Source organism: Musa acuminata, chromosome BXJ3-2 (genome assembly GCF_036884655.1).
Source record: "Musa acuminata AAA Group cultivar baxijiao chromosome BXJ3-2, Cavendish_Baxijiao_AAA, whole genome shotgun sequence".
Lineage (NCBI taxonomy): Eukaryota > Viridiplantae > Streptophyta > Magnoliopsida > Zingiberales > Musaceae > Musa > Musa acuminata.
This window is the reverse complement of record NC_088350.1, coordinates 29,990,001-30,006,835: the sequence shown is the minus strand read 5'-3', so window position 1 is coordinate 30,006,835 and position 16,835 is coordinate 29,990,001. Positions and strand designations below refer to the sequence as shown.

Here is a 16,835-nt window from a genome sequence, read left to right as displayed (position 1 = left end):
TACGGTGGTGTCAAGGAGGGAGCCATGATAGAATAAAATCACAGGATGAAGCAACCATGAAACAAATAATATTCATATTCTACAGTAGCATAATATTATCAGTGTAGTCTGTATGCAGTAAGAAAAGTATTTTCGTTCAGGGGCAACCATTATACAAAGTACTAAGTTATTGGTTCAAGAAAAATAGTGTCTTTGAAACCAAGAAGATATCTCGACCATTCAATTCAAATATGAATTCAATAAATGATAATAATTTATTTTGCCAAAAAAAATTTACAGATCAAATCATCAATTTTGAAGCTCTCCCCATCCTTTGACCAAAAATAATTAAGTAATTTCTCAAATATTAACAATAACTTAGTCATGAAAGATTGATCCATTATTCATTTCCATGATTTACGGTCGAAGCTTACAGCAAACCTGCAATCTAAGAGCACCGCCCAATTAGCCAACTGAACTTTTTGCTCCTCCGCAAACAAGGTTCTGTTCAAGGCAGTGAGAACTTTATTCACAGGAATGTAACTCCGGTGTTCAATTCACATAAACTCCAAGTCATCATTCTGCTGTTCCAGAACAATTGTAGCCAGGGCTCTTCGGTAAGCAGTGGATCTCATATTTCTGACAAACACAAAAATCTCAGCCTCTGCTGTTTGAGTATGGCATGATTGTTGTCCTCTCAGCATTGCAAGAAGCCTTGCTTCACAAACAGCTTCTGCCACTGGCTTGGAACTGTTGAAATAATTGAAGCAAAGATTAATCACACACTGAAGAACATCATTAAGAATAAAACATGAATGGATTTCCAAGATAACCATAAATGGCTCCATACCTCCCACGAACAAACCCAGTTGTAACAAATCCAATGGGCCACCTAAATGTCTGCAAGGCCAAAGAGTCTTCGCAATCTTGCAGCTCCCATTTGCCAGAATTTTGCTCTGTGAAACAGGATTTTACAAAAGATTGAGGAACTTGAAGTTCTTCAAGATCCTCCTCTCCCTCTGATCTGCACAAAAAAAAGATGATGCTTTATAAGGATGGCCTGTTAATGGATTATGCTTTCAACTTCTGAAAGGTCATGCAATTAATTGTTGACATTTGCATTCATATCATTTAGTTGACACTGCAGTATGTTTGTGATGCATCACATTCCAATTCGTGATGGAAAATATGTTTGTGATGCATCACATTCCTATTCGTGAAACAAATTTACCCCGTCTTATCTTATTTGAAATAGTCCGGAGTCTATTTTAGTTGACACTGCAGTATGGACAACAAAACCAACAGCATATTAGCAAAAAAATAGACTCCGGACTATTTCAAATAAGATAAGACGGGGTAAATTTGTTTCACGAATAGGCATGTGATGCATCACAAACATATTTTCCATCAAACCGAGAATTTCATCATTTATTTTTACATCTTCACCAGCAAAAGGATCAACAACACATGATCTCCACAGATTAATAAAAAGTAAAGAGTAATCAATCTCATAAAAGATGCATGAGAACTGAAATACTTGCTGCAACAAACGTTGCTGCTCTGGAACTACATGTTTTATCCTGCGAAATTGGTGGTTATCAAATCTTCAAACTGAAACACTTGCTGCAGCAATTGTTGCTGCTCTGGAACTACATGATTTATCCTGTAACATTGGTGATTATCAAATCTTCACGGAAGTAAACATATAGGACAAGATAACTGAAGAACAAAAGCAAAGGACTCTTAAGTTATTGCATAAGAATTGCTGAACTTCCATAATCACATGCATTTCGAATGTGCAGGCTCACATATTTGGATGTGGTGCATCTGATTTCCAATTTCTACATTGGGTCCAGGGAAGAAGATATAGATTGGCTGGAAGTGTCACCAAGATCAGCATGATAACATTCAACAAATAACAGAAAATTCCACAGTATAGAGAACCTTTTATGGTAGGCAATATGGGAACATTCGTTAAATCATGAACGATACAATGAACTTCCAAGTCCACAATTGTCAGCAATTGTCACTAGTGATACGGGTGATTTTGCACCAAAATAATAAATTCCCAAGTAATTAGAATCAGAATGAAAAGAGGAGGGAGCGTTTTGGATATATGAACCTGGATGTCCATCGTGATAGGTCTGTCAAATTTGGTGCACAAACGATTGCCCCATCTTCAAAAACACCCTCCTTATATGCATGAAGCATAACTCTTACAAAGCAAAGTTTGCTGTCAGCATGCATCACATTGGCACTAATTTTGACCCAATCAAGTGTACTGTTTTCCGCTATTTGTTCGTCAGGTAATATAAGCAAGTTTCTGCAACCAAGCTTTTTCAAATACCAGTCCAAGACTTTGGATGTTCTTGCTATAAAACCTGGAAATACTACAGCAGCTTGACGCTCAGGTGATGAAGCTTTATCTTTGGAGTCCACATCTAAAATGGAATTTTCAGGAATTATTCCAGAAGAAATCTGAGCATCCATCATCATAAAACCTCTTAAGATGTTTGGTCCTTTAATAACTGTAGATACTATGCTATTCCATGGGGAAGGTATTGGAACTCTTGAAGGTCTCACTGCAAGAGGACGGAGCTCAGATGCAGTATCGAACGCAGCGGCTTCATCAGCCATGAAAGATGTGTACGCTTTGCAATCAGGAAAATCAAATGGAAAAGATGGTAAGCCACTCTGCAACAAGAGAGATCTTATCATATTCGGTAACAAAGTTAAAACTGAGGAAAACTAGACATTAAAAAAAATGATAATAGTAACCATAAATATATCAGAATGAATGTAGAAAAGACTAGGTGGTGGCCAAGATTTTGTTGATAAAACAGAGTGAGCAAAACTTTGATAAAGAACTTCTCTAACTGAAATGGAAGAAAAAAGAGATTGAGAAATTTCTTTTATCCAATTGTTTTGCGAGAAAAAAAAAACAGATCAAAATTTTCAAACAAATAAAACGATAGATGCTGCTCAATATACTAACATTTGCTTCAGGCTGATAGAAACATTAAAAAAGGGCAAGCCTGGTGCAGAAGGTTCCCTTCAGTGCAAAGTTTCAAAAGGTCAATGCATGCAGCCCTACCCCTGCAAGCAAAGTCACTATTTCCATGACTCTAACCTAGAGTGAACATCCACATCAAACTCAAGTGATAACTTGAATCCTTTTTATTTGTTACAAGTATGAAAAGCCAGCTTATTCTTATTATCAATATTACCAAGAATCCTAAGCAAATGCATATCATTCACTTACATTTGATGCAACCCACCGCCTCTCTCTCAAGCCAATTGCGTGACACCCATGCGAAACCAACAAAGTCCAAAATGTCTTAACCCAACTGAGTGGTAGGATAATAGACCACCTGCCAGAGATCTCACATTTAGTAACGAACTGGCCACTAGAAGTTAATAGCACAAGCAAAATAGCCTTCAGAACAAGGCAAAGGACAAGGGTTATTTTGAAAAAAGCAGAGATAGATACAAAATTGTGTAAGAGAAAATAAAATAGCATGCATCTATCATGGACATAATCTAGACAAGGATGATATGATTACCATAGCAGGAAATTGATAGTAAGGTAGCATCTCACCCCATACAGTAGCAACCATAGTCAGCATGTTTTAGAAGCAAAATAGGGCAGGTTCGGCTTGGACAATCTTTTACTTCAGTTGATGCACCTGCATGACTGGAAGGCTCAAGGTAGAAGTCCTTTAAGCGCCTATCATGCTTCTCTTTGCAAATAATGCTTTCTGGAACAGGAGGATTTAAGTTATTGCTGCAATCCCACAAACTTATACTATCAGAGAGGAAAATGCCATTGGTTTCAGGTCTTGACCACAATGAATCTTCTCCCTGAAAATAACCCTCAAGGATGGTAGAAAGCTCGTTATCTGTAACTTCAGTTCTGCTAGATGGCAAATCTCGTGGATCATGAACTGTTAAAGATAAAATTGCATGGGAGGGAAGTTTCTCCGCATGGCAAAGGAGAATAGATTTCTGAACTTGTGAGTTGCTGCAAGGTGTAAGACTTGATTGATTTAATAGAGAATTATCTGCACTACTACATGACCTGCAAAGAATATACGACGTACTGTACTCATTGCAAAGATTAAATTGATAAATAATTGATCGATTCAAAACTCCATGTCAGTGGCAACAAAAACTTACTGGGACACAGGATGTAGAATCTTCTTTATCATTTTTATTGCCTTGGACCCCATAACTTCTAATCTTGCAATTTGCCCCTCAAGCGTAAAGCATCTGACATATACACCACAATCATGCATCTGAACAAATGAAAACAGGGGATACAGGTCTCATGAATGCCATTAGAGATTCAAGCTGGTGCACATATCCACTTGAAATTTTAGCAACCGAAGATTATGTACTGTTAGCAATCCAAGAGCATTAATCTGTTTGGAACCACAAAGTTATTCCAAGGACAACAAATGCATCTGCCGAATAAGAAAAAAATAAAGAGAATGACGCAAAACAGCATATCATTTGAACGTTGGTAGCACATCTGCTAAGTGAACCAAACAAAGAGGACATGTGGATGACATTACATCATAGGATATAGATGCATCTATTAACAGGTTTATCTAATTAAAAGAATAGGATAGATACATCATATAGTTTATTGTACTGGGGCACCAGAAAAGGAGGAGAGAGAGAGAGAGAGAAATGGGAGAGCAGAGAAGTTGCTTAATGGTACCTGTTTTTGACATGCATTATCTATTACACCAAAACCTTCATTGAAGGCAGCAGCATGTATCCATATCCACAATTTTCTAATCGGCGAACCACACTCATCTTTATAAGTGCTGACAGAGCTATTGGAAACTCCATCTTTCTCAGCACTAACATGATCAATATCTCTTAGGAAGGGTTGCCACATGTAAATAACTGGAGATATCAAGTTGGAAACTGGAGCTTCAATATGATAAAGCTGCAGAATGACAATGTTATAATTCTTTCAAGTATGGACCTCTTGGAACTGAATCAATTATGCTCACAAAAATTACAACCTACCATAGCTTTTCCATAGCAAACTCCATGTGCAACCTGGTTAGATAGTTTTTCTGGAGCAGTTGAAGGTACATAAGGTGATGGGAACAAAACCATTCTCAATACAGCCAAAATGGAGTCCTGAACACATAGAAGGGGTAAAATCTTTTTAAAGGAGTTAATTGTAGAAGCACTGTTCAGTAAAAGAAAAAAATCATGTGAAGTAAATGGAAATGAGATGGATGGATTTAACAGCCGAAATTCATAAAAAGAAAGAAAATGCCTGCCTCTGGACCCTCTATTTGGATGGGAAGACAATAACTAGCATCATGCAAGAGTGCACCATATTTGAACCATTTCAATGCAGCCCTTGAACCTCGTCCTCTGCATAAAACCATAATATAAATGTATATTTTAAGAAACTCCATTAAACTTCAAAACAATCAGTATCAAATGAAATTCATGAGCATGTCCTATTAATAATAGTGAGATTGATAAGTAACGATAGAATATTCAAGTAAAAACATGGTTCTATACGGAACATGAATACAGACAAAACATGTCTATCACTATGCAGTTGGCAAAACAAGGAAACTCTAAGCAGAACCTTGATTCACACCATAACATTATTCTAAAATAAAAAATGATTCGATCATTTTTTCTTCTGTCACATAGTTTCCAACATGAAAAGAATCTGGCCTTCTGCTTCTGTCACATAGTTTAATTCTACACAAGTCCGATGATTGTACAACTGGATGAAAAGATTTACACCACTTTTGCCACCATGTTTTATCTTGTTAAACGTATCCTCATCTAGTTTGGCAGCCTCCTGCATAAACCTAAGGAATATATATTGTTTCTTTCTAGGAACTTCATGTCACTCCTAACTCTAGGTTGTTCAAATGTAACGTCACTCATATTGTTTCTTTCTAGTACTTTAGTATGATTTTCTCTGAAAAATTAGGAACTCAACAACAATAGAAGTGCAGCAGAACACAAAATTTGCCGAAATTTTATCTTCCCCACCCAAAATGTTTGAAACCAAAGGAGACATGATACATTAGACAGGACGTTTACCTGCCATGAAGCCCCAGAGGAAGGTAAAATCCCCAGCGCTTCACCATCGTGAACCGCTTAGCATGCCACAGATGAGTCCTCAACCTCTTCGTACCATCTCCCGCGGTACAAAAGCCGGAAGACGGATTGCTTCGGAACTCCATCCTCCGACGAGTCCTGCGGGACATCTTCTTGGTCGTCTGAACCTCTTTATCCTCGGGCAGGATTCCATCCTCGAACCCCAGCTTCCTTCTCTTGGGGCGGCCATGATTCTTGGTGGAGGCTCTGTGGCCGGTGGTTCGCCTCCGCTTGTCGCGGCGAATCCGGAAGTCGTGGTTCAGTCGGGTGGAGATGATGGAGTGGAGCGAATCGAGCTCGGCAGCTCGGGATTCCGCGAACTTCTGCACGTTTAGGGTTCGAGGAGGAGGAGCAACGGCGGAGATGATGGTAGAGGGTTTGGGATTCTCGGGGGCTTTTGCCATTGTCGACGGATGGGAGAGACGACAAACCCTTCAACCCTACAACTATTCTTCCTGGTTGATATAGGAGCTTGAGTTTTTGAAGCCGCCCTTGTGAGAGGGGTTACTGTTTAGAGTTTCCGAGTTCCGGGAGACCGTGTCGGCTTCGGCGTTCGGATCGCAACGAGCTGGTCCCGTATATGAACTTCGGCCCGTCGACAAGCAGAACCCTTTCAACGTTGATGTCAGCCTAAGATTCAACAGATCAGAGGCCCAAATAAGCCCGAATCGAGATGGATGTCTTTAAGTATTGGGTGATAAAATGGGTTTTTCAGATCCGCGAAGGACCAGAGCCGTGAAATCTTACTCCCCATAGGATCGAGTACAGAATGTGGAACGTCAAATTCTACCCAAAATGTTTGAAACCAAATGAGACATAGTCCATTAGATTGGACGTTTACCTGCCAAGGAGCCGAGCTCGACAGCTTGGGATTCCGAGGAGGAGGAGCAACGATGAGATGGGAGAGGGTTTGGGATTTTCGAGAGCCATTGCCAGATGAGACGGATGGGAGAGACAAGAAACCCTACAAGTATTCTTCATTGTTGATACACAAACTTGAATTCTTGAAGCCACGTCGTGAGAGGGGTTACTGTTTAAGAGTTTCCGAGTTCCGTGTCGGATCGATGTTCAGATCAGAACGAGCTGGGCCCGTATATGTACTACGACCCCTCGACACTTGGTCTTGAGCCGAACCCTTTAAACGTTGAACCTGATGTCAGCCTAAGATTCAACACGTCTCGGACCCAAATAAAGCAAGAATCCAGACGACCATCTTCAAGGACGCACTATAAATTGGGGCTTTAAGATCTGCAAAGGACCATAGCCATGAAATCAGAAATATTTCACTTGGACACATGCTTACAAGATATATCTTCTTGGGAACTCTTGCGACTTTGAACCACATAATTTTCACTATCCGCTGCATTAAGACGGCTTTGTAGCCAGAATATTAGCAGAAACATGTACTTGTACTACACGTGACGTTGGAACGCACCATATAGTTAGAATCCATTATTGTTTAATCAGGCACAAGAGGGCAAGATAATGGTAAACAAGGAGTCTCACCACCAATTGGACGACTAAAGCAGACAGCTTCTTCCTCATTATAAATGAGGAGTCTCACCGGTCTGCCGGCTTTTGGAATATGCATCAACAACAACCATCCATTAGTGTGGACCAAACATAAAGATTACAGAAGTAAACATTATACACATTTTTCTACACCAGCCTATTCAGGGTCCTTTGACATCCAGCGTACACAGACCAGCAGCTAAGTTGCTTCCTGCAAACACAACAGAAGACGTACAGCCAGACATTTCCAGAGTTACATGGACCAACAATAATATCAAGTTGCACAGCACCACCATCTTTAATTACAGGGGTAAATAAGGGCAATTGTAGCACTTGATTTTGGTAGCAAAGAAAATTAACATTTCACACTAATCCTATGCTTACACCTGCCAGAAGCATGAGTCGGTTTCACTAGTGGTTAATTAGTTATTCAACCTTGTGGCTTCCATCTTGATGCTACTGCAAAGTATTAAGAAAGTAGACATAAGGAACCGTGATGAGAGCAAGAAAAAGATACATAAGACACAAGTGTGGTGAGTGAACGAGCAAGGAGCGGAGACGTAAGACAGTGTGAGACGAGACGGGGCTTACAGATCAGTCAGCATTGTGCGACTGGTCATGCTCGATGAAATCAAGAGCCTGCTCCTTGGAGACCACATTCACATGGCTCACTCTGTTCTTATGCGTCACGCCATAGATCTTGTCGGCAACTTTCACAAGCTCTGGCCTGAACGTGGTAGTTATGAACTGGGTATTTGCCATGTCAGCAAGACGGCGGATCATATCTTCACACCAGAAGTTAAGAACCATTACAAACACAAATCAACCACAATAAACAATTATTGGAGGACAAGTTCCATGTGCATGAATCCTAGCATGCATTTTTGCATATGCATGAAAGCAAGGAGAAAATGTAGTTCAAGGATACTTCCAACAGCAGTTCTGTACTGGGGGTCTAATGCTGCATCAATCTCGTCAAACAAATAAAATGGAGCAGGATCACACCGCTGGATAGCAAAGATCAGAGTCAGCGCTACTACAGTTTTCTGACCACCAGAAAGTTGCTTCATGGATTGGGTTTCTCCTTGACCAGTGAAGGAAACCTAGGTGAGGAGAAGAAATGTTCAGTAACAGTTGTAACATATTCGAATCTCATCATTTAAAGTTTACCTACAAGGAACTGGATGAGAAAGAGTAACAAGATCAAGTAAGCAACTTTAGAAAAAACAGTGCAATTTAAAATAAGATTATAAGCATTTCTTGAGAAGTTTGTAGGCCAGCAATTAGATACTAAGAAACATCTAGAGATGAGTTCTAACAGAAATTCGACCAGAACTTATGAGATACAAAATTAGGCCGGTTCAGTAAGTATAAACGTAAAGGGGACTCATACCTTCACTTTGACACCAATATACTTTTCAACCCTTCCTTCGGGATCTGGTTCACGAGGTCCATCCTCGCCATGATCATCATCACCGAGATCACCATCCTTCAAAAGAAAAAGGAGAGAGAAGAGAGGGAAAGATCCATCCATAAGACAAAATCATGCTAATGCAAAAAATTTCTATAACTGATAAGAAAAGTAACTCTGGTACAAATAGGAGGTCAACAAGTACCAGCATCAGCAAAAGACCTAAAGGACAAAATTCCAAGCATATCCAACTACTAGAAACATAATCTTCAGATACTTTATTGCCAGTATGGAGATTTACATTCCTATTATCCAGAAGAAGAAAATTTCTATAAAACACATTCAGCCACATGATAACACTGTTCAGATGTTGAATACCACATGCTTTTATTCCATTATTCCATGCCTGAAACTTAACTATTAAATCAGATTAAATGATAAATAATTGACAATATGTTGAAACTTCCTTTTTTTTCTTTGGCAAATCCATTTTGCTTCCATGATACAAAACAAAAGCCAGCAACAGGCTTTCATTCCCACATTTATTCATACAGCTGATCTATCTTGAAACTAACAGGTAATGTAGACATCATTTTGACTCAATACACCATTGATCTATCAAGCAATTTGCTCTGTTAACTCCATAATTAAATTATGTGCACCATATTTCAACACAAGCATTAAGTGTTTAATCCATGCTAAGAAATCATTTTAATATTTATACCCAACCTCCTGCATAAAGTAACTCTTAAGCCAATCAACAATCACAGATCAACTTTCCATCCTACATAAAGTAATTCTTAATATTATCTTTCAAAAATATGAGCATTGACACTCAAATCCTCACATGCTTATCATATTTCTTTCCTCAGGTAACCAATGGGGCTTAAGCTTAGGAGTTGGTTTATCCCTTCACCTAAGAGGCCTAATCTTTAAGCCTTGAGGAAGAGGTTTCTAAAGTACATGACAGACAAGCTCTTTCCTGGTGGAATTTTCCCATCCATCTCCATCCTTTTCTATTTAGAGAAGTTCATATGACTGTGCAGAGAACCATGTAAGAAAAGCATTATATTATACACCAAATGCAGCTCGGTGGAGGATGAAATGTCAATGTATTTTAAACAAAAAAAAAAGATCAAAGCAAGGCACAATAATAAACCAATAAGCACTCTAAAACTTGAGAAAAAAGAAACTAGACCATACAAAAGCTAGACACATTATAAATGAAATAGGTTAAAAATAAAATTAAATAAAATGAGCACAAAACCTTTTTCTTCATCATAACCAAGTAGCCATGGCCACCTTGCACAAGCTCAGAAAATACTTCTCGAAAATGTCTTGCCACACCTTTGAATGTCCTTTCTATCGATTCATCCTTCCGTTGATCCAACACTGCAATAAGCTCTCTGATTTTCTGCAAAATACAATGATTAAAAACTCATGCTAGTGTGGTAGAAAATATTCAAATGATACTTTTAAGCATAAATCCAACTTAGTGCATATGAAGGCAATACCTGATCACCAGCATCAAGTTCAGCTCGTCTTATCTGTAGTTGTTCACGCTGCTCTGTGAAGTTAATATATTGGTCAAGGGCCTTCTTATTGACATGGCTAAACTGCTTTAATTGCTCATTGCATGCATGAAGTAATTTCTGCAATTCTTTAATATTTTTCCTTTTATACCTAAAATATGCAGCCAAAAAAGTTAGTTACCCAAGAGCAATGGACAAGTGACAGATAGTACAATAATTATCTGTAATCAGTCTTGGAAAGAGCATCAATGAGGTTAGAAAGAATTAAAATGTGATCCCACAACCAATATTCAATTTGGCGAAGCAGATGAGATGGACAACAAATATACCACATAATTAAAAGCACTGATTTTACTTTCAGTGGCACAGATGGGTATAGGCTGGTACTAACAGTCTAACAGCCTACCAGTATACAAGCCAAACAATTTCATGCAGTCTGATCCCAAATTGCACTTGCAGTTGAACCGGGCAATAAAGTCTCATCTGCAGTGTTGCCATCTCCTCCTCCCCCCATCTGTCCCTCCATCCACCAATTTCTCTTGTCAGTGAGGTACCAATCATACCAGTATGACCACCGATCGGAATTGGACTAGACCAATTTTCTAATCCTTGAATGAAAGTCAAAACACACTATATGGTACACCTGTTTCATATGAGTGTTCAAACCATACATATATCAATCCAAACTATCGATCCTGTACTGAGTGTTCAACCCATACATACCAACTCAAACAACAGATCCTATACTGAGTGTTCAAACCATACATATACCAATCCAAACTATAGATCCTAAACTGATGAGTAATAACATGTAAGCTGGCAAACTCAGAGAAAGCTGGCATACTCGGAGAAACAAAAATATTGACAACAGTGGGGCTGCAAAAGCTACTAAGCATTGCACACAATGCAAGTATTTATTTTGGAAGGTTCAAGAGATTTCAAAAGCAAGAAACTATTGCAACACAAGGGATCCATGTTTCATCTCGGAAAGAAACTTACGTATCAAAGGCATCAGATGGCAATGAGCCCAAATCCCTGATTTTTTTCATGCAATCATCCTGTTTCGTGAGAAGGATATTCCTTCTGCTCAACAATTGTTCCAACTCTTTAGCTTCATCTTGAAGTGTGCGCTCATATTGATCTTCATGCATCTGCATCACAAACAATGGCTATGATATATACAAATGCCACAAAATCGTAACATTGTTGTAAGCATATCTGACCTTTAGACTTTCTTTTGAAGTTTTTATATCTTGCATTTTTTGTGTGAGACCATCGATATTCTTCAAAACACCTGCAAGAAACTGTCTTCATTTAGAAAGAAGTACACATTACAGACTAAGAAGAGAAAACAAACAATTGCAATTCATGCCTTCTAGCTGCTTTTTCAGTTTATCAATAGACCCTCTTGAACTCTTCAGTTCCTGCCTTTTTAATTCAGCTTCCATAGGCAAGGTCTCAGAATCTGCAGACAATATGACGCCTTCTAACTCCTGCTGTCGCCTTACGAGGTTTGTTGACAAATTTGTCTCCAATTCCTCTTTTCTTGTCTCAATCTATACAAGATATTGCTAATTAGAAGCTACAAAAAGATAGATGGCCCATTTCATGATATTGGAAGCTTTTACTAATCAGGTATACAAACCTCAATTCGATTATTTTTACAAGCCAGAAGTTTCTCTTTCAATTCTGTAATTTCAGGATTTAATCTTGAAAGAAGATCCCTTTCTTCGGGTGTTAGTTGATCGATAAGCTCGGTGCCCATTTCAGCTTGTTTCATTGCAATACCAGCTTGTATCTGATCAATTTGGTTATGGGCATTTGTAAGCAATTTTTCCTGTAGGAAGACACCATCTAATACCATTAGGTCCAGATAAACAAGAGCTACCTAAAAATTCATTGCCAACAGGAATACAATAGACAGTAAAAAATATATAAGAGGAACCTTTTTTTCAAGAGCTTTACAGATTGACTGCTTCTGTTTAGTCGCATTAGCAATGTCATTTTTAAGCTGCTCCAATTCTGACTTGACATGACCATGGTGAGCATCCATTTTCTGTTGCTCACTAACTAGCTTGGTGATTTCCTGGTCTATCTGTGTGGGAAGTTAATAGAAAACATTTTCTGCAGCTATATTATAACAATATTTCTAATTGAGACAACGACAATCTCAGATATGATAGAGGCCTAAACCATTCAAGCATTTGTAAGAATATTACTTTTCGAAACATCAAAAGGCATAAACATCTTTTGCCCAATAGCCACTTATCATACAATGCAACAGATCAAATACCACTAGCACCAACCATATCAGAACCCAGTCAAACTACTACCTACCAACCAGCAAGGTACCATGAACGATTGGCATAAATTATATAAAACATGGATTAAAACTTCACCTGTACCAGATCGTACGAGCCAACCGAGATGTGGACCGGCTTGTTTCAAACTTTCAATGCAGGCTGCATCTCTTGGTAAGCATGATGTACCAAGCTTATTGAATGGTAAGCAGACTGATTCCAAACTGTACCTAGTCACTTATTATGCTTACTGGCCTGTATAAAACAGTACCCAATTGGAATCCAATTTCAGTTTCTTTCAGTGTCACATAGTTGTCTTTCTTTTTCTACTTTCTTCTTATTATTCTCTTTCTCTCTCTATCTGTCTCTCCTCATGGACCTTCATCTCGTTGCTGCCTCTCCACTGTGCCACCGCTGCCGACTCCATCGTGCTGCATCTTTGCTTTCACTCCTCATCCGGGTTGCCACCATCTTCTCCACCTCTTCTGCTTCCTCTTCCTCCTACTGCTGCTCCTCCTTTAGTCAAAATGGTACCACCTATTGTACTGACCAGTTTGACCACCAATTAAAATCGCCACTCAATCAAGATTTAAATTGTAGAGAAAAAAAGTTAAATATTGGTTATTGTTGGTATATAGGTGATACTGTATACTAGCCGACCAGCATGGTACAATCAGTATGGCCAGTTCATTCCTCAATACCTTGTCAGAGCACTACATGGTATCATTCCAGACAAGTCATTTCCGGCATATGATGCTAGGTAGACAAATGCTTTGTTACTTTAGTCATCTCTTCTGCCCACCACTGTAACACATATTTGAAATAGATTTACAAATTAACTGCTTCCATTTAGTTGCATTAGCAATGCCATAGGGCACTTAAAATTAACTTAAATCCATTGATCATATATTATTCTCTTAAAAAAAAATTCAAATTCACCATATTCTCATGCATACTTAGACATTTACAGATGAAAGATTACTTTAAAAAATATCATAAGAATTCAATTAATAAAAGTTGCATAGGTGATATCTTTCATCAATTTTAGGGTCCATATTCTATTCAACACTTGCATTTCCTTTGAATCCCAACAATCCACTTTCTATCCTCTCCTTCCTACATAATTGATTATTTGCATTTTGCATATACCAAAATTAGACAAAGCCAGGAAATTCTGTTCAAATACTTGTGAAAGACACAAGAACGACACCTGCAATCACTAGAAAGATTTTTCCTACCCCAATAAATTATCTCTCATCTTTTCTCATCGTCTCAAAACTCATATACTTTCCTTCATTCACCTTCTGATTTTTCCCCCTTCAGATACCTTGAGGATTCAATCTATCTACATCCATTGAAGTCCTGCTTCCACAAACCATACATGACAATGATTACATCAATAGATCACAATGGAACAACTAGAATCAAATTGAATAGCATTCATCATAACACTTTTAAAGATGTCTGCGTTGTGCATGCCTCTAGTCAAGTATCATGTGGCAGAAAGAGTTACTCCTTGAGATCTAACAAAGAATAAATGCAATAACCATCCTATTTTAACCTTAGGTTTCAATGTGCAAGTAAAACTAGCAAGAAAATTAATAAATCAGGGTAATCTCTTTTCAACAGTATTTATCCACATGAATGTTGAAGTAATTCAGTAAAATAAGAGTATTAAAAAGACTTTTTAAGGATATCTTTAAGTTTTTTCCCAATCTCATCCAATTCCAAAGTTTTATTGTGGATAGACATCTTGTTTTGCCGAACCATGTTGACAAATTTTAGCTTTGAACGTCTGAAGTCATAGAATCCTCCAGTCATACCACCTTTCTTGCTTACTTGGTCACCTGATGCAGTGCATGATGTCAGAAATCAAATTGATGACAGAATGTGTGCACGTTCAGATTCATACCCTCTAGTGTGATGCAATCAAGACTATTGTTTCTTGCAACACTTGTGGCTACATCCAAATCGCGACATATAACAGTTCTACCAAACACCTGATTAGCAAACCACATCATGTTGAGAATGAACTCGTCAAAGGTAATAAATACAAAAAATGTTTTTCAAGAGATGCCTGTGCCCAAAAATGTTTCCATAAACTTTCAAATGAATGATACTTTTAACAGTATAGAAGATGCACAGTGAATAAAAATCTACAAGATATGCACAAAAAAATTGAAGTGTACAAAATAAATGCAGTGCCAAGCAATGTCATATTGGCTATTTCAGCACATGGTAATACATATTTTTAATATGCACCATTAAACACAGGAGTAATGTCACTTGGTAATTGGTATGACATGATGTGGTATACAACTATACATCATGCCAATGAGGCATCAGCATCCCCCCATACAGTGAAACAGGGATCCTTGGTTGTTATTGATGTAAATCAAAGCTAAATAATAATACCCCAACAATGTTATTGGATACAAAATGAACATTCTGTTCTTCAATGACAAGCTACAGAAGGTCAACAGACAGATAATGAACAGGCAACATGTAAACAACAAAGAACAGACATGATACTTCTGGGATTATATGCTTTTCCTTAATAGAGGTAAAGGTCAAAAAAAATATCAGTGCATCCAAGCACCATGCTGCCAACTGTTTGTCACATTTCTGCTGTTATTCTTGTTGTAAATTTGTAACTATACATGAAAGAAATTTAACGAAGTCTATAAGACCTCTATTAATATAAACATAGACACCACTTAAAGTGAATTTTTTCCAGCATATCACCTTGAAACTTGAGTGCAACATATTCATGCTCTGGGGTCTAGTCACACACCAAATTGAACTTTTCTAGTGTGGCGAAACCTTTTAATTAAAGAGGCAAGCATACAGTAAAAGTGAACATTAAGGATAAAAATAGACTTTGTATCGTATATCCATACTCTTTCAGATTCAACTAAACTGACTAAAATTTAACAAAATTTGATTTAGTATCACATATCCATACTCTTTCTGCTTCAACTAAAATGACTAAAATTAAACAACGCGTCATTCTTCTCTAGTTCAATCACAACTATAACCAATCGAATTCACGTAAAAAGTTTGAACAGTCTATAAAGAGTATCAAGATGACCATATCTCTATAAGGCCATCAGGAAAAAGTCACATTAAGAGTCAAAAGGGGTAGCCCCTATACAATGGTCGTGAATTAGCAGATGCCTCGTGGACTGGTATAGAATGGGATAGACCCTATACAATGGCCCTGCCCATACCCTGCATTAGCAGATGCCTCGTTGACTGGTTTCATTCTTATTTAAAAGGAAAGAAACAAAAAGAAACAAAAAGAATCAAAAGCTTGACATATACATCACCCCAGAAAATACAGAGGCACCATGGAATTTAATGCAAGCAGATGCTGTGTGCATCAAAAAAAATACATGAGGCAAAATGTACATTAGTTTTTGTAAGGATGACAGATGTACTACCTGTGAAAATGCAGGAGCATAGTCAGATCGAAATTTCAATTTTTTCAACAGTGGTACTACATCAGAACTTTGTGGGTAAGTAATATGTGCGACTTTCACCCTGTTTAGTGGTATAAAAGTTACACGTCCACCTTTCTCTGCAGTAAGGTATCTAATAATCTTAGTTGAAATGTCATCTGTTTCAACGACCACATGGAATAAGCTGCACATCAGAAAATCGAGAAGTTATTATGGAAGTCAAACCGACAAACAACAAGGCACAATCAAAATGATAGAGAGCGAGTTACAAAAATAAAAAATTCAGACCTATTTCCAGCAGTAACTTCAACAGCAGTGAAGAATTTGGGATCACATTCAATTAACTCTAGTATTGGACCAAATACACCTCTAATGTTATGATCCTTGATGATCCTATTCACAGAATTCAATCCTCTTCTAATATCCTGAGTACACAAAGATAGAAGATACTTCATTGATTAAGAAAAGAAAATCAGAATGCTGAATAAGG

The 16,835-nt window shown here is 37.9% G+C and overlaps 2 protein-coding genes across 3 annotated transcripts in view; both read right to left on the bottom strand.

Moving 5' to 3' along the window:
- Positions 1-209: 209 nt before the first annotated feature.
- On the bottom strand, positions 210-6,678 carry LOC135630973 (ribonucleases P/MRP protein subunit POP1-like). Its single transcript, XM_065138315.1, has 10 exons — positions 6,073-6,678; positions 5,283-5,379; positions 5,020-5,136; positions 4,703-4,936; positions 4,156-4,274; positions 3,578-4,057; positions 3,242-3,350; positions 2,102-2,673; positions 830-1,003; positions 210-729 (listed from the first exon to the last, which is right to left on the bottom strand). Exons 1-10 carry the CDS (start codon positions 6,531-6,533, stop codon positions 537-539), a joined length of 2,556 nt encoding a protein of 851 aa, XP_064994387.1. The 5' UTR covers positions 6,534-6,678; the 3' UTR covers positions 210-536.
- A 1,037-nt stretch (positions 6,679-7,715) lies between these two features.
- The window catches only part of LOC103975554 (structural maintenance of chromosomes protein 3), a 16,978-nt gene continuing 7,858 nt past the window's right edge, over positions 7,716-16,835 (bottom strand). For both annotated transcript variants that reach the window (XM_065139451.1, XM_009390552.3), the window contains exons 16-30: positions 16,634-16,770; positions 16,328-16,529; positions 14,797-14,884; positions 14,582-14,731; positions 12,530-12,681; positions 12,230-12,421; positions 11,957-12,140; positions 11,808-11,878; positions 11,584-11,735; positions 10,567-10,735; positions 10,320-10,466; positions 9,035-9,130; positions 8,570-8,744; positions 8,233-8,426; positions 7,716-8,100 (exon numbers count right to left, since the gene is read on the bottom strand). In XM_065139451.1, the coding sequence (XP_064995523.1) occupies positions 8,236-8,426; positions 8,570-8,744; positions 9,035-9,130; positions 10,320-10,466; positions 10,567-10,735; positions 11,584-11,735; positions 11,808-11,878; positions 11,957-12,140; positions 12,230-12,421; positions 12,530-12,681; positions 14,582-14,731; positions 14,797-14,884; positions 16,328-16,529; positions 16,634-16,770 (2,106 nt within the window). In that variant the 3' untranslated portion in view covers positions 7,716-8,100; positions 8,233-8,235. The remainder of the gene's footprint in view (positions 8,101-8,232; positions 8,427-8,569; positions 8,745-9,034; positions 9,131-10,319; positions 10,467-10,566; positions 10,736-11,583; positions 11,736-11,807; positions 11,879-11,956; positions 12,141-12,229; positions 12,422-12,529; positions 12,682-14,581; positions 14,732-14,796; positions 14,885-16,327; positions 16,530-16,633; positions 16,771-16,835) is intronic.

Bases quoted from the DNA above. Each gene is read 5' to 3' on its own strand.
- LOC135630973 (XM_065138315.1), bottom strand. From the start codon at position 6,533: ATGGCAAAAGCCCCCGAGAATCCCAAACCCTCTACCATCATCTCCGCC. The intron at 5,380-6,072 runs GTAAACGTCCTG...GGTTTTATGCAG, and splicing joins CCTCTGGGGCTTCATGGCAG to AGGACGAGGTTCAAGGGCTG. The intron at 4,275-4,702 runs GTACCATTAAGC...TCATTTGTTCAG, and splicing joins ATAATGCATGTCAAAAACAG to ATGCATGATTGTGGTGTATA.